At 34.7% G+C, this 22,958-nt stretch overlaps 1 protein-coding gene across 7 annotated transcripts in view; it reads left to right on the top strand.

Annotated features, from left to right (window-relative positions):
- The window catches only part of TDP1 (tyrosyl-DNA phosphodiesterase 1), a 145,442-nt gene that overhangs the window by 36,550 nt on the left and 85,934 nt on the right, over nucleotides 1–22,958 (top strand). For 6 of the 7 annotated variants that reach the window (XM_074289744.1, XM_074289746.1, XM_074289750.1 and 3 more), the window contains 4 exons: nucleotides 1,734–1,826; nucleotides 12,850–13,020; nucleotides 14,459–14,537; nucleotides 19,845–20,030. In XM_074289744.1, coding sequence (XP_074145845.1) covers nucleotides 1,734–1,826; nucleotides 12,850–13,020; nucleotides 14,459–14,537; nucleotides 19,845–20,030 — 529 coding nt within the window. The remainder of the gene's footprint in view (nucleotides 1–1,733; nucleotides 1,827–12,849; nucleotides 13,021–14,458; nucleotides 14,538–19,844; nucleotides 20,031–22,958) is intronic. The other variant, XM_074289751.1, reaches the window with a different exon arrangement.

Genomic DNA, 22,958 nt, shown 5'->3' with positions numbered 1-22,958 from the left:
TCACAGAGGCTCCTGATATTCTAATGTCTGAAATGAATAAAGACCTTTATCCTGTCAAACATTAAAAGTGAATGGTTATAACCTGAGGCAGAATAAATAGGACAATTAGGGAAACTGGGTCAAGACATTAAAAGAGAACTGTGGCACAACATAATAAGCAAAGAAAATGAACAAATTATAGAAAAAGATTCCGACCAAAGAAAGTTTCTATGATGACAAGGAAGATCAAAATATACATTTGGTTGATGATAAAGTTCAAGCTTCTATATCCAAAGCTTCAAAGAAAATATGAATTGGGATCAGAAGTACAAAAAGCCAATGAGGAGAAGAATGCCTTAGAAAGCAAGAGAGGTAAGAAAATTCACCAAAGACAAAAACTCCTTAAAAAGTAGAATTGGCCCCCATCAATTGGAGATTGGCTGAATAAATTGTGGTATATGAATATTATGGAATATTATTGTTCTGTAAGAAATTACCAGCAGCATGATTTCAGAAAGGCCTGGAGAGACTGACATGAACTGATACTAAGTGAAATGAGCAGAACCAGGAGATCCTTGTATACTTCAACAACAATACTATATGATGATCAGTTCTGATGGATGTGGCCATTTTCAACAATGAGATGAACCAAATCAGTTCCAATAGAGCAGTAATGAACTGAACCAGCTACACCCAGGGAAAGAACTCTGGGAGATGACTATGAACCACTACATAGAATTTCTAATCCCTCTAATTTTGTCCGCCTGCATTTTGGATTTCCTTCACAGGCAAATTGTACACTATTTCAAAGTCCGATTCTTTTTATACAGCAAAATAACTGTTTGGACATGTATACATATATTGTATTTAATTTATACTCTAACATATTTAACATGTATTGGTCAACCTGCCATCTGTGGGTAGGGAGGAGAGGAAAAATTAGAACAAAAGGTTTGGCAATTGTCAATGTTGTAAAATTATTCATGCATATATCTGGTAAATAAAAACTATTAACATAAAAAATAAAATTTAAAAATAGAATCAGCTGAATGGAAAAGAAGGTACAAAAACTCACTGAAGAAATAATGCACTAAGATTTGTGGGACATTGTTTAAATCCCTAGCACTTACTGGATACTTAATAAACATTTATTGATTGATTGAAATTCACACTATACAGTACAGATAAAATATTCTTAGAATTCAAATAACAGAAGGTTTGTGGGGTGGGATTATAAGGAATACTTTAGGGAGGTGGAGGTTTTTGGAGCTGCCTCTTAAAGGAAATGGAGGGTTTCATTTGGTACAGTGGAAAGAAAAGGACATTTGTATACAGGGGTAAAAATAAGATGAGAAAATCTAAGGAGATGGCAATTAAAATGGTAAAAATGGGTAGAAGAAACAGAAAGAGGCTATATTGAAGTGAAGGTTTCCCATTGGGAAAGTAATTGGTAATAAGATTAAGACAACTTTATTTTGGGATGATTCTAGGTTGAATCATTTGAGCATTTTCTAGTAGATAATATCAGATAAGGCAATTTAGCTGTGTGGGAATGTTAACATTTTTAGTAAATAATATATCTTGTATGTATCATTTAATTGTTTTCCATGTTATAGAATAGAGGAAGACAAGGAATGCTAAAATGATTCAGTAGAAATTCTTTGACTACTCTTAATTGTCAAATATTAATTTGGGTCAAGATTGCTAGAGTCCCTGTGTAGGTATAATTATCCATCCTATATTTTTTTTAAAAGGAAAATGATGCTGCTGTTGTATGAGGAAGGCCTTCGAGTTGTCATCCATACTTCCAATCTTATTCAAGCTGACTGGCATCAGAAAACTCAAGGGTATGTTTCTTTTTGCCTCTTAGCAGTGACTATCTTCTGAAATATGTATACATGATAACTTAAATTTGTATTTAACACTTTCAGTATATTTTCTTATTTAGTCCTCCCACCAGCCCTTTGGGGGAACTGTAATTATTATCATCCCCACATTACAAAGGATGAGAATGTCTTGCCCACAGTTCTTGTAAAAAGTGAAAGTGAAAGAGAATAAGAGTCCCTTTTTGCCACTTTTTTTGTTTTTTAAACAAATTCTGGACTTAAATTAACTAAAATGAGCATTTTTGTATATACACAGTAAAATAGAGAGGAATATGACACTTTGAATATAATATACAGCTTGTTTTTTAAAAAAGAATAAATTCAACATGTAACCTTCAGAATTGTCCCAATCAGCATTTTTGAAGTAGCCTGGCATTGTACTAAGTTCTGAGGATACAAAAAAAGGCAAAAGACAGTTGTCCTTATCCTTAAGGAGTTTACAGTCTAATGAAAGAAACTACATACAAACAGATATATATCAAGCAAACTATTATACAGGATGAACAGGAAATAATTAACAGAGGGATTAATCAGATTCTAGAGAGATTAGGGAAAGCTTCCAGTAAAGGAAAAGATTTCAGTTGGAACTTAATGAAGCTAGGGAGATAAGTGGGAAAAGTGGAGAAAAAAAATATTTTGCGCATTTCAAAAATGTGCTTAAATGATTTCTTTTTTTGGAGAGGAGGGGCAACCTTATCCCAAATTCCCCTCTTTCTTTGTTATATGTGTGTGTGTGTGTATATACACACATACATACATGCCTAGTCAGAACGAATTTCCACAACGACTATGCCAAAAATACATATATCATTCTTTAGTTTGAGTCTATGTCTAAATGGAAAATAACAATTGGTTAATTGTAGCTATTTAATTCTTAAGTGCAGTTTCTTCATTTAGTACAAATCAAAACAGCCCTGTGAAATACATGTAATGTAGGTACTATTAACCTCATTCCACATATCAGAAATCTGTTTCTAATTAGTGTCTTATTTTTTTTTTCTTTCAGTAAAAAGGCTTTCATTTTCTCTCCCTCCTTTCTCTACTTCCTTCCACTCCACCACCCATCCCCACCACTGAAAAATAAAAGAAAAAAGAAAGAAAAGTAAAATATTCATCACAAATATGCAGTCAAATAATTTATCATTGACTTTGTTCAAAAAATACATATCTCATTCATCCATAACCTCTTTCTCAAGAGGATGTTTTATCACTGATATCCTGGAATCATGGTTGATCTTTTTTTATTTTTCCCCAGAGTTGTTATTGTACTAATTGCTCTTTTCACCATGTATCAGTTTATATAAATCTTCCCAGATTTCTCTTTTATGATTTCTTGTTGGAATACAGTTATCTCGTTACATTTATATATCCTAATTGGTCCAGCTAGTTGATGGACATCTTTTAAATTTTTTTTTCTTTTTTTGCTACTTCAAAAAGGAACTATTGTAAATTTTTATATACAAACTGGTTTCATCTTTCTTTTTCTTTGTTCTCTTTGGAGTAGATAAAAATCTATCAGTGGCATCACCAAATCAGAAATTATATATTGTTTAGTAACTTTTGAGGCAGAATTGAACATTGATTTCTAATTTGGCTGCACCATAATTAATGAGTATCACTTAGGATTTGTAACAAATTCTGTTGACTATTAAGTTTTTTTTTTTTTTTTCCTAGAATATGATGTCACTCAACATAACCCATAACTACTACTAGAAAAACTGATGGATATGTACAGTTGAATGATAGTAAAACAGTGGTCCCTACCTTATTTATTGAGAATACCACAATTTGTAAGATTCAGTGAATTCTGCAGTAATATATCAATTATTTTAAGTTTGAATTTTCATTACTTACATTATCAAAAACAAAATATATTTAACTTGACTTAGTACATTTCAGAATTGTGTGATAGGTTGCTTAATTGTTGGCAGAATTTTAGCACATTGTGAGAATAATAGCATCTATAACATGAACAAAGTTCTTTCCTCCCAAGAGGAGGAAAGTCTGGAGTTTTGATTTTGCATTGCTTCTATTGGTGAGATAGGAATTATGTCTTAAGATTTTTGATGTAGGAATATGTCATATTAATCCCATTGTCAGTCATACTCTTAATATGGGAGATAGTGTCTAGAAAATTGACCCCAGAGCCAAGATGGCTCAGGTTCAGGTCCAGCCTCTGCCACATATTTGTTTAGAGACTTTGGGAAACACATTTACCCTCTCAGTATTCTAGGCAACTGTTGAAAACTATAAATTGCAGAGAAGGGACTGACCTTATAGCATTAAAATAACAATTCAAGGTCCTACTTCTTATTCTTACCCTAAAATAAGAACACTTAGAAAAAATTATTAATAATAAGTTTGCATTAAAAATAACACTAATCATAGGTCAATTAATGTTTTTCTCCCTGCTTGATTTTTTGGGGAACATGCAGTCTTCATTTAGATCAATATGATAGAAATTTTGAGTAGATACAAATATAGAATGTCCCAGCAAATCCTTTTGCTACTTTCTATTAAGCATAGAACTTATCTTTGCCACTTACAATGGAATATACTTTTTCCATCATTGATTGTAAAGTGAGAGTGTTCAAGTTGTAGGGTAGTATGAGGAACATTTAGCAAAGTGTTTTATGTTCCTCTGGGACAAAGGGAATTGTTAAAATGAAAAATGCTTTTTTGTCTTTTATTTATCCTTGAATTAAGTGTTGAGAAGATTGAGGTCATAGAATCAAGATGGTGTCATTAAATGTGGTTTTTTTTTTTTTTTTTTAGTAACATTTCAAACATTTGAAGCTGCAGAATATAAAAATTTGGACCAATGCAGTAAATGTGAAAAATGAGTTCATTTTGGAGAAAGAGAGCTGCAGATTGAAAAGGCCAAAGTGATGCAGAAAACCAACTGTGATTTGTTTCTTAAATTTTGTTTCCATTCCTGTGTCTAGATGAATAGTGCCACTTAGATTTCAGTGAGGGGAATTAACATCAATGTAACCAAAGGCTCATCATTTAATCTAAGTAACAAAACCTGCAAAATTTGGAATTGAAGGAAAGGAGGGAGACAAAAGATATGACTTGATGTACCATTGGGTTTGACTGGATGTTAAGAGGACATCCAGATCAAGCCATATTATAGAATTCTAATCCTACTTTAACTTTTTGTGTTACCTGAATATAGTTAACTTTTCTTTTTTGTCAGTGACTTGAGTTAGTTTTTAATTGTTTTTAATGGTTATATCATTTTTTACATTTTTGACAGTAACTTGAAAGTTAACTTTAAGTTATCTAGTTGTATAGGGAAGGAAGCAGAGGTGGCAGTTATTCCGAATTTAAGGGCATGGTAGAAATGAGTGGAAGGGTATGGATCATGAAGTTACTGCAATCACTTCCTATTCTGACTTGTGAGGGACCATGACAGAGCTCAGGACCTAATCATTTTACAAGCATTTGTTCTGTGCTAAAAGCTAAAGATTCAAAGGCAGGCAAATATGTATGCATTATCATTTAGTCCACCATTTCCTCCATTTTTTTAGATAACCCTTCCCTAGTTTTGGGGACTTTTTTTTCCTTTTGTCTTCATTTAAAACTACTTATTTATTCATTCAGTTAGCTTGCTATTTTAGAAGGTAATGTCATCTTCTCAGTCTCCTGGACTCCCAAATTGGGAGCCATCCTGGATTCCTCACTATCATTTACTTCTTCCACATCCAAGCTGTTGCTAAGGCCTGCCAATTTCACCTTTGCAGCATCTCTCAAATAACTCCCTTTGTCTCCTATGACTTTGCCACCATTCCAATGCAGGAATTCAAAACCCCACACCTTGATTATTGCACTAGCTTGCTGGTGGGTCTCCCTGCTTCAAATTCAGCTACTAAAGTAATTGTTCTAAAATGCAAATCTCATCATGTCACACACACCCATCCCCACTTAATAAACTAGTGGCTTCCTGTTGCCTCTAGGAGCAAAGACAAACTCTCATTTGGCATTCAAAGCTCTTCATAAATTAATCACTTCCTTTTTTTTTTTTAATTTTTTTATTTATTTTTTTTTTTATTGCTGAGGCAATTGAGATTAAGTAACCCTGGGTCACACAGGTAGGACATGTTAAGTGTCTGATGTCATATTTGAACTCAGGTCTTCCTGACTTCTCAGGGCTGGGGCGCTATCCACTGCACCACCTAGCTGCCCCCCTCCTACCTTTATAAGTCTAATACCTTTCTCTTCTGCATGTAGTCTTCATTTTAGTAGCACTGGCCTCCTAGCTGCCCAGTCTCTCAGCTCTAAGCATTCTGGCTCTCTTCCATTCCTAGAGTGCTCTGTCCTTAGTGACCTCCCTGGCTTCCAGTCAGCCCTAACTAAAATACCACCTTCTACAGAAAGTCTTCCCCAGCCCTTTTTGCTGCCAGGGTCTTCCTTCTGTTAATTTTTTTTAATCCTATATATAGCTTATTTGTACATATTTCTTCACCTGTTGTCTCTGCCATTAGATGGCAATTTTTTTGAGGATGAGGACTATCTTGTGTGTGGGGTTTTTTTTTTTGTTGTTGTTGTTTTTTAATCTTTAGTGCTTAGCACAATGACTGGCATATATAGATACTCAACAAATATTTTTTGAATTGAATGCAGAGTTATAGAGGAAAAATAAAACAGAAATATTCCCTATCCTCAAAAAATTCACATTCTTTTGGGGGATGAATAAATAAATATATTTAGGTATATAGAAATATTTGCAAAGTAATTTTGTACAGGCAAAACTAATGCAAACAAGATTAGAAGGGAAGTAACAAATTGGGAAAATATTTTTACAGTTAAAGGTTCTGATAAAGGTCTCATCTCCAAAATATATAGAGAACTGACTCTAATTTATAAGAAATCAGACCATTCTCCAATTGATAAATGGTCAAAGGATATGAACAGACAATTCTCAGATAATGAAATTGAAACTATATCCACTCATATGAAAGAGTGTTCCAAATCACTACTGATCAGAGAAATGCAAATTAAGACAACTCTGAGATACCACTACACACCTGTCAGATTGGCTAAGATGACAGGAACAAATAATGATGAATGTTGGAGGGGATGTGGGGAAACTGGGACACTAATACATTGTTGGTGGAGTTGTGAAAGAATCCAGCCATTCTGGAGAGCAATCTGGAACTATGCCCAAAAAGTTGTCAAAATGTGCATACCCTTTGACCCAGCTACTACTGGGCTTATATCCCAAAGAAATACTGAGGAGGGGAAAGAGACCTGTATGTGCCAAACTGTTTGTGGCAGCTCTTTTTGTAGTGGCTAGAAACTAGAAAATGAATGGATGCCCATCAATTGGAGAATGGTTGGGTAAATTATGGTATATGAATGTTAGGGAATATTATTGCACTGTAAGAAATGACCAGCAGGATGTTTTTAGAGAGGCCTGGAGAGACTTACATGAACTGATGCTGAGTGAAATGAGCAGAACCAGAAAGATCACTATATACTTCAACAACAATACTGTATGAGGATGTATTCTGATTGAAGTGGATATCTTCAACATAAAGAAGATACGACTCAATTCCAGCTGATCAATGATGGACAGAAATAACTACACCCAGAGAAGAAACACTGGGAAGTGAATGTAACTGTTTGCACTATTGTCTTTCTACCCAGGTTACTTATACCTTCGGGGTCCAATTCTTACCATGTAACAAGAAATTTGGTTTTACACACTTATATTGCATCTAGGTTATACTGTAACACACTTAATATATATGGGATTGCCTGTCATGTAGGGGAGGAAGTAGAGGGAGGGAGGGGAAAATTTGGAAAAATGAATACAAGGGATAATGTTATAAAAAAAATTACTCATGCATATGTACTGTCAAAAAAATTATAATTATAAAATTAATTTAAAAAAAAAAAAGTAATTTCAGATAGGACATTCACCTGGTGGGATAGAGATAGGATTGGAGCTGACAGGAGAGAATATTGTGGAAAGTACACCTGAGCTGAGATTTTAAGGATGCTGGTGATTTTGACAGATAGGGGTAAGGAGGGAAGGAGTTCCAGGCAAGGAAAGCAACATGGTCAAAGGGGGAGGAGTGAATGTCTTGTTTGAGGAATACCAGCTTGCAACAAAGAGCCATGAAGTGAGCAGTATAAGAAACAAAAAGCCTGGAAAAGTCAGTGGAGGCCAGGTTGTGAGAGAATATAACTATCAGGTGAAGGAATTTATTTGAGCCTAGCTGCAACAGGAAAACGTTAAGTTTTCTGTGTAGTGTATTGCATGGTCAGATGTATGTTTGGGTAATTTAAGGAGAAAAGGTCAAAGAAGAGGAGACACTTGAAGCAGGGAGATCATTTAGGAGCTGTCAAAATATTCCAGTGAGAAGCACTGAAGGCATGAACTTGTGTTATAGAATATGAGAAGAGAAAGGAAATGGATTTTGGAGATGCGGAAGAAAAAATTGATTAGACTTGTCAACATATGGGAGGGAAAAGGGTAGTGAAGGGCTGGGGAGCACTCGTAAATGGTAGAGGATGGCTCCAAGGTTGTGTATTTAAGTGACTTCTGAAGCACACTGGTGTCCTCAACAAGCTTAGGATATAAGATTGTCTCTATAACAAACAATAGTAGTTGGCAGTTAAAAACTTTTTAGCCATTAGTGGTTCCTTTTTTGATATATCTGCGTAGGTATGGCAGTTTTAGATGTTCTGGAGTTTGGAAACCTGATTTACATTCATTGCCAATTAGTTGTTTCCCACACAGTGACTAATGTTACATATGAATTTGGCGTCTAACAATAGATACTGTCTCTCTTGGAGTATCAGCTCTACTGTTGTATAGTTGTTTTCCATGATCTCTTATTTCCTTAATTCTTTTATTTATTCATTTAATCAATATTTATTGTCTGCAACATTCAGTATGCTGTAATAGGAACCGAAGAGAATACAAAAATATTTAAGACATTGTCTCTATTCTTAAAGACCTTTCAATCCAGTTATTATAGCTAAAGTTATAATATATAAAGTTATAATAGTTATAGCTAAAGAGTAGCATATAACTGCTTCTCTAAGGGCAGATAGGTCATACAGTGGATAGAACACCCAGCCTCGACTTGGAAGACTCTCATTCCTGAGTTCAAATCTTGCCTCAGACATTAGCCATGGGACCCTGGACAAGTCACTATTTGCTTCAGTTTCCTCATCTGTAAAGTGAGCTGAAGAAGGAAATAACAAACCATTCGAATGTTTGCCAAGAAAACCCCAAATGGGGTCACAGAGTTGGACATGACTGAAATGCTCAGACAACAGTTATTCTCATATATCTTACTTACCTTGCACAACTTAATTGGTTTTTTTTAAAAAAGCCTTTTACATTCACTGACTGCACTTCTTCACTACCCACTCTCTACTTAACTCCATGCAAACTTGCTTCCTACCCGACCTCTACAGGGAACCTGCTCTCTCAAAGGATGACACTTATCTCTTTATCTTTTTTTGAAGGGATGTCAATTTATTATTCTTTTTAAAAGCTTTTTATTTTCAAAATATATTCATAGTTTTCAACATTCGTCCTTGCAAAACCTTGTGTTCCAAATTTTTCGCTCTCCCTTCCCCTCATCCTCTCCCTTAATCGGCAAATAATCCAATACATATTAAATACGTGCAATTCTTCTATACATATTGCCACAATTATTATGCTACACAAGAAAAATCAGATCAAAAAGGAAAAATAAATGTATATCTCGTCATTATTCAACCTAAATGATTTTTTCCCTCTCCTTAATATCCCTAAATTTTCTGTAGTTTTTTACTCAATATTTCCTTCTTATATATTCTTTCTCTCTTGACTTCCTAGAGCATTTCCTTGTTTTTCACCTACCCAATAGAAATGCCCTCTCAGTCTCCTAAGGTGGATCCTTTTCCCTCTCTTTTTCCTTAAATATGGGTTTCTCTCAAAATACTTTACTCAAGATTCATTTTATATTCTTTGTACCCTAGTGATCTTATCTATTCATGTGTTTAATTATCAGCTCTACTCATGATTTTCAAATCTATATATTTAGCTCTAATGTTTCTCCTGAATTCAGGTCCTTACTTTACCTGATTACCTCCTGGTACCTCCAAAGTCAGCAAATCAAAGAAGGAACTCAGTTTTCCTAAACCTTCCCATTTTTCCAGTCTTCTTATCTGTTGGTCTTCCCAGAAGCTCAGATTTATAGCTTTATGGACATCTTTGACCAATAGTGGATGGACCAGGTTCTGTCAAATTCTGTTTCTACCTCACATCTTATACCTGGCCCCTCTCACACACCTTGCTCTAGCAGTCTTCTCCTTGGTTTCTGGCACCATTCTTTGTTTTCTCCAGTCCTTGCTTTGCACAGCTGTGTCAGGTTCATCTAATTGTGGCCCAGATCAGACCATGCTCTTCCCCCTCTCAGAAGCTTTCCCTGGCTGCCTGTTGCCTGTGGGATGAAATGTAAACTTCTCTGCCTGATATTTAGGACCTCTCCTGTCTGTTTTCAATTGATCTCTCCAGTCTGATTTCACATTACTTACCTTGTTCTTCTGACACCCGTCTGCTGCTCTACAAATGTGACTTGCTAATTCTTCCTTCCATTCTTTTGTGCTGGCTTTTCTCCCTGCCCAGGCATCCTTCTCTTTTCATTTCTTTGAGCTTCCCACAAGGTTCAGCTTAGGCACTGCCTCATTTGTGAACTTTCTCTGATTTCCTTTCCTCCACAGCCACTAGAGCACTTTCCTTCTTCATACATTTGTAGAGTTCTTAGTCTGATTTCTGTATTTTCTCCTTTCCCAAACATGTTTCACAGTTATCTGTATTCATGTTGCATCCTTACAGTGGAATATTAGCTCTTTGACCAAAAACATGATTCATTTTAGACTTTGTAGTCCAAAAGCTGGCTCAGTCCTCTGCAAATCGTGTAGTAATTACTCATTGAATTGAATAGTAGTCAGGATAAGGCATTTATGGAGATAAATGTAAGACAAATTGAAACATGACAGCCTTAAAAGTGCCCAAATGCCAAGGGAGTCTATGAAATTAACTTTTCTCATTCCATAACCTGAATTCACATTTTCGTGCTTATTCTTTTTTTTTCATTAGAGAGACAGGAGGTTAAATTCTGTCTTGGATTTTTTTTTTTTTTTTTTTTTTGCTCCATAATCCATGGCAACCTACTTGGTCTCTGTCAACCTCATCTGCCAAATGGGGATGATAATAATCATACCTACCATTTATATAGCACTCTCTATGTGCCAGGCATTGTGCTAAATACTTTATTATATGACCCTCACAAGAACACTGCAAGGTAGATGTTATTATTATTCCCATTTTTACAGATGAGAAAACTGAATCTGAGAGAAAGTAACACAGCCATTAAGGTTCTGAGGCTGGATTTGGAGTTAGTTTTTCTTAACTCAGGGCCTGGAACTCTATGCATTATACCCTAGTTTGTCTTTTGATAATACCTACTGCATTGTTATGGGGATCAAATGATATAACATACTTTATAACACTTAAAGTATTATATAAATGCTTTCTGTTATCTTTTTGAATATAGTGACTATGCAACAAGATCTTAGCTCTCTTATTAAAGAAAAAAGTAGGGGGGTCATATCTTGTAGAATTCACATAGGAATTTTTTTTTTAAATCTTAATGTTTTATGAAAAATCTGAAGTAGCCAATTAATGATCTGCTTTTTGTGTCCTTTATATTGTTTGCAACTAAAAAGAAAGACATTTATGGAGATATTTGGAAGACAGTGTCATGCTACCGGCCCCTTTTAGAAAACCTGTTCTCCACAAATGTGTTTCCATGTTCCCAGGATTGTTTTTCACATTATAAAAATTGGGCAAATGTATTTGATGTGTAGGAAATTGTAACAAAAACCCACTGTTTTCCCAGTGCATACTTAGAAGTGGTTAATGGCAGACTCATACTTTGTGGATAATTGCATCATTATCTGATTCTTTTGGAATTGTTTTCTTCAAATCACGACTCATCTGAATTATGTATTAGCATTTTTTTAAAGGCATGTTAGATACAAAGAGAGACATGTTAGATACAAAGAGAGACTAAATGTTTTTTATACTTTGAAAAAAATAATCACAATGTTTGCAAAATGAAATGGAGAGTCTTTTTTTTTTTTTTTAATTACACCTTTTTCTTCCTCATTGATGCTTCAAGTTTTTGGATTCTCACTAATCTCCCTTTAGTATATATAAGGATATTTAGAGTCTGTGACATTAGAAGTAATTAATTGGTCATTGTGCTGCAGTGACTGGTAACACATGGCCTCCTCTGCCCATGGAAAGAGTGTCAGATTGGGGTAAAGGGACCTGTGTTATGGCTTTATCTCTGCCATTCTAAGCCTTGTCTTAAAGATGATGAGAGACCTCAAGGTGCTGTCCAGCTCTGATTTACATGGCACTTTAAGCTCTGAGAAGTATTTTTCATGAATTATTTCGTGTGATCCTTGCAGTACTCCCATGAGTTGGTTCTTCATATATTATCTTTATTGTACAGATGAAAAAACTAAGACTGAAAAAACTAGTCAGTGCTGGAGGCACCATTCGAACTAGCATCTTCCTAACTCTAGGTCTTATACTTTTAATGTTATATGTGATGTTTGAGTAGAGAACCTACCCATTTATGGACCACGGTTCTGCTCTGGCTTCTGGTTTATCCATTTGCAGCCATTCCAAGAAGGTGAAAATCTGGCTTATCTAAAGCAGCTAGAAAAGAAGTACCAGCTATATCCCTTGGCAACTTATTGAGGGTTTAGGGTGGGAGGATACTTAATATAACAATCCCTTGCATCCTTAATAAGAAATAACTCACCTTTTCTCCAGAATAAATGCATGGTAAGTAAAATAATCCAAGACAGTACCCCAGCTTATGGTTTCTTGGTGCCCTGATCTCTTTGTCTCTTTTTTTTGTCTCAGTCTGTCTCTCTCTCCTTTTTTGTTTTCTTATAGAATATGGCTCAGCCCTTTATATCCACGACTACCATATGGAACACCCAGGACTTATGGTGAATCATCAACAAACTTCAAATCTGATTTAATAAGCTACTTGATGGCTTACAATGCTCCTCCCCTCAAAGAATGGATAGATATCATCGAAAAGCATGACCTTTCTGAAACAAGGTAGGCTTTATTTATGAATATAATTTATTAGGTGCCTACTATGTGTTGGGGCACTGTGCTAGATACAAGGGAACTTTGCTTTCAAAGAACTTAAATTATCATAGAAGAAATAATATTTCCACGGCTAGGAAATGCAAAGTAAATATAAAATAATTATTGAAAATAAGGAGACATTAGCATAAATACAAAATAATAAGTTCTGGAGTTGGTGGGTAAAAAGAGATCCATTAGTAGAAGCTAAATTTTCTGAAATCATGTGGAACAGGGATTGTAAACCTATGAAACCCAGATGAATTTCTATGAACTTGTGTGGGGAAAAAATTGCATTATTATTTCAGGATAACTGATTTCCTTTGCATTATTTTGTATCTTATTGCATTTAAAAACATTCTGAGAAATTCTGTTCATTCCCCCCCCCACCAAAAAAAAAAAGAGTTAATCTCTGGTTTAAAGATTATAACAAATCTTGAGCCTGCATAAGGTTTTTTTTTCCTCTTTCTTTATTGAGGAATGATGGTATGATATTTATCTGAATGTGTTTGTTATCTTTTTCTGGATCCTTTATTCAAAAGTGTGCCCCAATTTATCTTTGCCTCTTGTTCCTCCAGCTTTACAATGGGAAGCAGCAGTGAAACCTCTTGCCTCCTTTCTTCATGAGGATACAGAAATCAAACTTCTAAACCCTGTAGGATTTTAATCCTGCATTTGTTGTGGAGCCTAAAGCATTTTGCCTTACTTTTGCCTTTTCTCTCCTGATATAATATAAGCTCGTTCAGGGCAGAAAAGGCATCTCACTCATTTTTCTAGCCCCCTCACAGTGTTTGTTTGTTGAAAGTGTTCAGTGAATTTTAATTGAATGAATGAAGAGAATAAAGCAGAGAATAGGGACTTAAATTTCATGGGGCAAATTGACATGCAAGAAAGAGGCTGGAAAGGAAAAAAATAGCAGCTTTGTCCTTAGTCCTTTTACAGAAAATTTCCCATGATGCCTTGTACCTTGGAGATACTAATTTAATATTTGTTGAATATTAGTTCTTTATTTTTAATGTTTTTAAAAATTCTGAACTTAACAAATATCAAATAAAATGAGCATTTCCTCCATATGCCTTACAGAGCTGGGGAGGGATTGAGCATATTTTTCTTAAAAAAAAAAAAAAAAATATATATATATATATATATATATATATATATATATATTTTTTTTTTTTATTTTGTTTTATTTTGTATTTTCTTTGCAAAAAAATACAATGTCCTGCAAATAGTAAACATTCTGTAAATAGATTTTTCTGATTACTTGAAAATGCTATCTATGAATATAGATTACTCTGTGTTCAAAATGCCACATAATAACATTCCACATGTTAAGTTTTTAACTTAGATGCTGTTGCCAAAACTGAGTTGGTTTGAGATTTTATCACTTGTCTCTGATGGTTTTTAGAGTTTATCTTATTGGGTCAACTCCTGGACGATTTCAGGGGAAACATATAGAAGACTGGGGCCATTTTCGGCTAAGGAAGGTAACAGCTTTTAGTGTTTTTTGTTTTTCTTGGAATGCAAACTTCTTGAGAATTGTGATCTATTTCCTAGCTCTGTGCACTGAGACTAATCTCTCTGTGCCTCAGCTTTTTCTTCTGTAAAATAAGAGTATCCTGCCCCTAGGATTATTGGAAGAATGGCTAAAGAAATTATGGTATGTTCATGATGAAATATTACTATGTTCAAAGAAATGATGAGTTCAATGATTGTAGAAAAGCATGGAAAGACTAATAATGAAGAGCAAAATGAGCAGAATCGAGAATATTATATATAGTAATAGGAGTATTGTTTTAGGAGTATCTTTGAGTGAACAAGTCATTCATACTATCATAACTGTTGTAAACTATTATATTATGTATATATTATATAATACAAATTATGTAAGATATATTAATTTATGAATATGCAAAATGCACAACTATATAAATGCACAGGAGTTATATAGTATTAAACATAATCTGATATATAATATATGACTACAATACAGTTATATAATATATTTAATATATGTAATATAGTTATATATATTACATACTATTATAGCTATTATAAAACTATTATAAATATCTACATCAACCTCAAAGATCCTATGAAAGAATATTGTGTTTGAATCCAGAAAGGAATATTTCTGTGGTGTAGAAAATGATGAGCAAGTTGATTGAAGAAGATATGAAAAGACTTGGATTTATGAAGAAAGATGCTATCCATCTTCAGAGAAACATATGATAAGAGGAAATAAGTATCATATGATCTTACATGTACATGTATGAGTGTATATGTATTATATATGTATATGTTTGTAAAGATCTGTGGGTATATATACATGTACACACACTTTTATATCCACTCTTAGTTGTATCCGTTTTTAAGGTAAGGGAGGAGGGACAGGAAGAAAAAGTAAAATAGAAAGGACACAGCATAGAACAACAACAACCACAAACACAAAAAGGAAGCCAAGAAAAACAGGGCAACTTGGAAAAAAGCATAGTGTTTATAATATAGATTTTCTTGAAATGGAAATTTATTGTTTTATACTGAATTATTTTTTTTTAATTAAAGCTTTTTATTTACAAAACATGCATGGGTAATTTTTCAACATTGACCCTTGCAAAACCTTCTGTTCCACATTTTTCCATCCTTCCCCTCATTCTCTCCCCTAGATAAGATAGTCCCATACATGTTAAGTATGTTAAAATTTATGTTAAATCCAATAGATGTATACATATTTATATGGTTATCTTGCTGCACGAGAAAAATCTGATCTAGAAAGACAGAAAAAAAAAAAACCTGAGAAAGAAAATAAAATGCAGGCAAACAATAATAGAGTAAGACTGCTATGTTGTGGTCCACACTCATTTCCCACAGTCTTCTGGGGAAGATGGCTCTCTTCATCACTGAACAAGTGGAACTGGTGAATCATCTCATTGTTGAGGAGAGTCACATCCATCAGAATTGATCATTGTATGGTCCCGGTTCTGCTCATTTCGCTCAGCATCCATTCATGTAAGTCTTTCCAGGCCTCTCGAAATCATCCTGCTGGTTGTTTCTTACAGAACAATAATACTGAATTCTTTCTTATGGTATGCTGTGTACATGTCATTTTTTTTTCTTTTCTTAATTTGTATTTTAAGTATAAAATATCCACTGTGCCACTAGGTTAATTATACATGTGAAATTATAGAAAATATATTTCCATATATTGCCCATGTCACAAAAAAGCCAGAAGAATAAAGAAAATTATAAAATTACACTTGTTTGCACTCAGTTCATCAGTTCTCTCTGATGGTGGATAGCATTTTTCTCACAGTGTTTTGGAACATTGTCTTAGAGTAACTGAGGTTTTTTTGTGTTTTTTTTTTTCCCATAGTTAATTATCATACAATGCTGTTATGACTATGTACAGTGTTCTCCTGGTTTTGCTTAGTTCACTTTGCATCAGTTCATATCATCAGTCATTTAATAAGCACCTACTGTTTGCTAGATACTATGCTAAGCAAATATTGGTTTCTGGGTTCTACTTCATTTTTTTCAACAATTCATATAGGTTGCTTCCATCCATTCTTACTTAAAGTCCAATAATACTCCATTGAACCCCACTTTATTCATTCCTTAATTGCAGATGCTCTAAAAGGATAGATTTCTTAAAACAAACATTAATGGAAAAAAAGTTTCTTCTGTGGAACTTTACTTTTCCTTTTCCCCCTATCTTGTGGCCTCTTCAGCACTCACCTACTGACCCTATTTCTTTTAGGAATATTATAGCTAATGGTGTATCTTTCATAGTAAGAGAGCAGTTTTAATAAACTCTGTTGCTGTATATTGGAAATGGATTTAATTTAAATAAAATCAGTGTTTAAATTCCCTGAAGGGGATTTTAGTTACAAAAGTTATATTTGCTCCTGGTATGAAAAATCATGGAAAAGGTCAACAAATAGAATTAAGTAGACAACCTATTGGAAATGATAGTAATAATAGCTGCTTGATAACTACCTAATTAGGGCATAATTACAGCCCTTAATAAATCCTAATGTGACTTCTATGCCTTAATCACTATATAAATTGTATCCTTTATCTTTGCTATACCTCATGGATGTTGTGCAAAAATTCTTTGGAGACCATGGTTGTAGCCTATATGCCAGGATAAATACCTGGTACCATTTTTTTTAAAGCATTAATGCCTTAAAAACCTATTTGGATAATTAATAGAAAGTAGCTAGGCATGATTATCTACTCCTACTATTTAATAAAATCCCCATTATAGCATTGTTAATAAGTTAAGTCGGGAATAGAATTGGAGGGCAGCAGTTAGATAGAATACCAGGCCTGGAATCAAGAAAACTCTTCCTGAGTTCCAGTCTGCCCTCAGACATTTATAAGTTATATGACCCTGGCCAAGTCACTGTTCCTCAGTTTCCTTATTTGAAAACAAGCTAGAGAAGGAAATGCCAGCCACTGTAGTGTCTTTGCCAAGAACATCCTAAATGGGGTCATGAGTAGTTTTGACCTAACTTAAAACAGCCAAACAATAACAAAGATTTGAAGTCTAGAAGACCTGAGTTCAAATTCTGCCCAGGTACTCCCTGAGAAAGTGACTTCCTCTCCATCTACCTCACCGGATATAATATACCTCCCTCATAGGGTAATGCATATAAGGCATTTTGTAAATATTAGAGCACTATATAAATGCTAATTATTATTGGCTCTTGTCTAGTCTGGTACTTCTTTGCACATGTTACTTTCTGATTACTAGTGAGTAACTACTTAAAAGCATTTAGTTGGTTTTTCCTGCTTGTCCATGATTCTTAATCTGTTCCATGCATTTGCTATTGAATTTCTCTCCTTCCATCTGACCCCTTTTCATCCCCTACTAATTTCATAGATACCTTCCTCATTTTTTATGGGCCCTCAATGAGAGTCATAGAATGTCATGGTAAACGTATCTGTAGAAGTCTTCTAGTTTGGCTCCCATTATACAGACAAAAGAGGCCCAGAAAGAGGAAAAAAAATCCCCATTGTCATATAGTGAGTAGTGGATATAGGATTTGAATCCATTTCCTCTGATTCCAATATTAGACACAGTGATGAATGTTTTTTCTCAATAACATTTTATTTTTACAAATACATGTAAAGATAGTTCTCAGCATTCATTTTCATAAAACTTACATGTTCCAAATTTTTCTCCCTCTCTCACCTACCACTTCCCCAGGACAGCAAACCATTTGATGTAGATTAAACGTGTGCTATCTTTTTAAACATTTCCATGTTTGTTATGTGGTGTAAGGATCAGACCAAAAGGGAAAAAAATGAGAGGAAAAAAGCGAACAAGAAGGTGAAAATACTATGCTTTGATCTACATTTAGTCTCCATAGTTCATTCTCTGGATGTGATTTGCATTTTTCATTCCAACTCTGGAATTGTCTTGAATCACCACATTGTTGAGAAGAGCCAAGTCCATCACAGTTAATCAAGTGATGAACATTTTGGCTTGTTGTTTACAGTGGTGTTAACTTACTAATGAAAGTGTAATGCAGAGCCCAGCTTCTTAAACTGTAGATCATGACTCCATATGGAGTCACATATCTTAATATGGAGAGGGTCATGAAATTATGATTTATTATCAGTATACATTTAATTTGTATGTCTGTTTTATATACCAGTATACCCAGGGTTGCATAAAGACTTTCCAGGTTGAAAAGGAGTCGAGTGGAAAAAGTTTAAGAAGCCCTAGTGGAAGAAAAACATTGAGCTCGAATCTCATCTTGCAGGTCTCACAGGGACATTGCAAGTCATTTTTCTCAGACCCATGTAGGCTCAATGACTAATCAGTACATACGTTAGGTGCTAGAATTGAACTCAGCTTTTGTGACTCTACTTTCAGTATTCTAAATCCTGAATTTTTTCTGTTGCCTCAGCATACTGAGTGCAATCCTGGTTTTAGGGAAGTAATCTTACCTCTCAGTTTCAAGAGTCTTAACTATGAAATGAGGATAATAATGCTGATACAACCCATCTAGGAGGTTGTTCCCAAAAAGGATTGTTTTGTAAACCACTAAGCTATTTTGATTATCAAAATTTAAGTGCAAGTGTGAAAATGGGAAATATAGATCTGTTTTAAATATCTGAAGTTAAATAGCTGAAGTCAAAAACATTGGGGAAAATCTTGCTATTAAGACAATTAACAACATTTCAATAATAAGTAGGTTAGTGGAATTTCTTTGACAATTCAATTGTCCCTTCTTTCTTTTCCTGTTTAATTATTTTCTTTTATTATTAGCTGAATTTGGTTAGAATAAAGAATTTTCCAAAGTTTAAAAAAAGAAATTCACTGATTCCGTTAAAACAGAGCAGCAATAGAAAGCACTAATGATCTCTGAGTGCAGGTTGAAGCATGAGGATTTTTTCTACTTAATTTTATTTCCCCAAGGAGCAGGTAGTAAGGCTAACATGGAAATGTTTAATATGACTTTAGGTGCATAATTGTTATCAGAATCCTTACCTTCTCAATAGATGGGGATAGGGATTTGAGAGAAGAAGAATATTTAGAATTAATATTTTTAAAAATTAGTGCTAAAAATAAAAGTTTAGGAAGAAGAATAATCACACGGGGGGGGGTGGAGCAAACTTTTGTTTGAAATTTTTTTTCAAGAAATTAAAATTCATAAGGTTTTAAAATTTTCTTTTTTCCAAAACTTGGGAATTTGAGATAAAGATCTCTCCAAAGATGACTCCATTTTTGTCCTGGGTTATTTGAATTTATGATGCATAATAATAACTTTCTCCTCTCACAGCTTCTGAAAGAACACACTTCAATGATACCCGAGCAACAGTCTTGGCCCGTTGTAGGCCAGTTTTCAAGCATTGGCTCCTTGGGAGTGGATGAGTCTAAATGGCTATGTTCTGAGTTTAAAGATAGCCTGGTGATTCTAGGAAATCATGGAAAGAATCAAGGACAGCATAATGTCCCTCTCCATTTGGTAAGTATCTTTCTGCATCCACTTGATACATTTTTACATATTCAGTGCGACAAAAAAAGAACATGGGTCCTTGTCCTAAGTCAGTTGTTTATCACTATTGGTGTGACTGTAGCCAAAGTTAGTTAATCTCTTTGAGACTTGGTTTGTCAATCTGTGAAAGGAAGATGACCTTTTAAGGTCCCTTATGGCTCAAACTCTTTGATTCTAAGAAAGTTTGATGGGTGCATTTATTCAGGGATTTGAGTGGAGACTGTAACTTTTCATCACCATCTAGAGACAAGTCTTATACTTGAAAGAGTCATAGTCTTCAAAGGCTGAAGATTTGGATTAGGGTCATGTCTCTGAAACTGGGTGATCTTGGTTGACTCACTTTACTCAGCTAGATGGTACAATGATTAAAAAACACTGGTCCTAGAGTTAAGAAGACTTGACTTCAAAATTGACCTCAGACATGCACTAGATGTAAAGTATAAGACACTTTAATTTGCCTTAGTTTCCCCAACCTATCATATGGATATAAAAATAGCATCCACTTCCCAGGGTTATTGTGAAAACTAAATGAATGTGATACTAGTAAAGCACTTGGTACATAATGGATGCTTAATAAATGCTTATTGTCTTCTTCCCCTTCACCTTTTCTTGGTTGTAAAATGGAAGTTGTAGTAACTTAATTTCATTAAGTTCTTACCTTCTGGGATTATTGGGGGCTTGTTTTTTTTTTTTTGTTTGTTTGTTTTGTTTTTTCATTTGAATTATAAAAGGGTTGAACTTCACATTCTTCAAGATCCTGTTAAGCTCTAACATTATATAGACTTAGAATGATACACAATGTGCTCTGTAGGCATAACAGGCTAAGTATATAACATGTGAATGCTATTTTTGATTGTGATTCTGCTAATATTAAGAATATGCTGATTAGAGGACTACTGTTACATCACAGACTAGCTCATTACTTTGATTCAGTTGCAGCTTTTTTCTGAGTCACCATGAGTGATATTAAATATTTAGAGAATTATAGGTTAGTAATTAATTCTCCATTTATTTAATGTTAATTTAAGGAGTAATCAAATCTAAGGTCATATAAGTGGTTTTTTCCTCACCTTTTTTCAGTTTCTTATAAACTTGTTACCAAACTTGTGCATTTTTGGTAAGATAGGCCTTTATTGTTTGAATAGCTTTTTGCAAAACTTTAAAAGGCTAAATATTAAGTTTTTATGAAGCTTTCTTTTGTGTGAAACTAATTGGTTTATATCATTGGAATAATTCATGCTTTTTAAAAATGTTAGATTTCTAATTTTTTGACGTTCAGTTCAATGAAGATTCATTGAGTGCCTATTTAAATATTTGCAGGGGCCTGTGCCAAGTTTTGTGGGAGCCACAGAGAATAATAAAAAATGATCATAATCTAGTTGGAGAATGTACTCAGCTAAAATACAGAATGAGAATAGGAGAACAGCAAACAGAATGATATGAGAAACCAAAGGTGGTAGAATTTTATTTCTACTTGGGAGGATCAAACAGATGTCATGGAAGATACCATGTTTGCGTTTAGCCTTGGAAGGCCACTCCAACAGGCAGAATTATGAAGGCGGTACTTTCCACGATTGGGGAACAGAATGCAGAGAGGAGGAAGAGAAAAAGCATTTATCTAGCACCTAGCGAATGTCAGGTACTCTAGTAAATGCTGTACATATATCATCTCATTTGATCCTCTCAAGTTGCTGGGTAGGTGATGCAATTGTGCCCATTTTACAGATGAGGAAACTGAATCAAACAGGGTTAAGTGACTCACCCAGTTGATTACCCAACTAGTAAGTGTCTGAGGTCATATTTGAACTCCCAGAATTGAGTCTTCCTGACTCCTGACCTGGCGCTCCATCTACTGGCTCACTTAGTGGTCTCTGGTAAGCCAAAAATTTGATGGTAGACAAGAGCTAGAGTAAACTTTAAGGTAACATGAAGGGGAGTAGGAACATATAATAAATGTTGAGTAAAGGAATGACATGATCACAGCCATTCAATAAGATTGCTCCCCTTTGCGTCCTATTCTCATGGTCTAGTGACACTAACCTTTTTGCTATTCAGCTGTCATTTTCCACCCTTGAGAGTTTTCACTGGCTGTTCCCCTCCCTGCAAATCTCTTCCCTCTTTATCTCCCCCTCCTGGCTCCCTCCAAGAGTCGGCTAATGCTCCATTTTCTTCAAGGAGCTTTTCCCAGGTCACTTCAGTCTTAGTGCCTTCCCTAGGAGACTATCTGTATCCCCTCTGATCTTGTTTGTTTGTAATTGTTTCCCCCATTAAATTTATTGAGAACAGGAATTCTCATTTTTTTTGTTTTCTTTTTCCTTTGTATCCACAGCACTTAGCCTAATGCCTAGCATATAACAGACCCTTAGTAATTACTGGTTGTCTCATTGACTAATGATTGGAGAAACTGAGACTGAATGCAGGGAATACCTCCATCATTTAGGCAAGATTTATTAGGAGTTAAGATTTATTGGTGGGTAGGAGGAATGCAGTGAAATTGAAAGGTGGAATAAGAACATTAAAATAATTATGGAAACTCTCTTTCACAGAGTGCTTAATGGTTTGCACATCTGTTTATATCCGTTATATCCCTTAAATGGAAGGGTGAGGTGATTTGTTCAGGGTCACACACTAGAATCATGGCCGTTGCAACAAAAATTCACCTCCCTTCAGATCTCATACTCTTTATTACATCACATAACTGAAGAGAGGAGAAGGATGAGAGATAAAGGGGAGTCTAAGGTGATCACTGGCTTTTGACTTGGAGAATGATAGTGGTGTTCAGAGCAGTAAGCAACCTGAAAGATAGGAGAAACTGGGCCATATTTGTAGATGAAAGGATGGAGAGAGAGATTGAAGATGCAAAAGAGAGAATATTAAGGCCTTGGAGAAAGGAGAGAT

This window comes from Sminthopsis crassicaudata, chromosome 2, assembly GCF_048593235.1.
Source record: "Sminthopsis crassicaudata isolate SCR6 chromosome 2, ASM4859323v1, whole genome shotgun sequence".
Taxonomy (NCBI): domain Eukaryota; kingdom Metazoa; phylum Chordata; class Mammalia; order Dasyuromorphia; family Dasyuridae; genus Sminthopsis; species Sminthopsis crassicaudata.
This window is presented reverse-complemented; position numbering and strand designations above follow the sequence as displayed.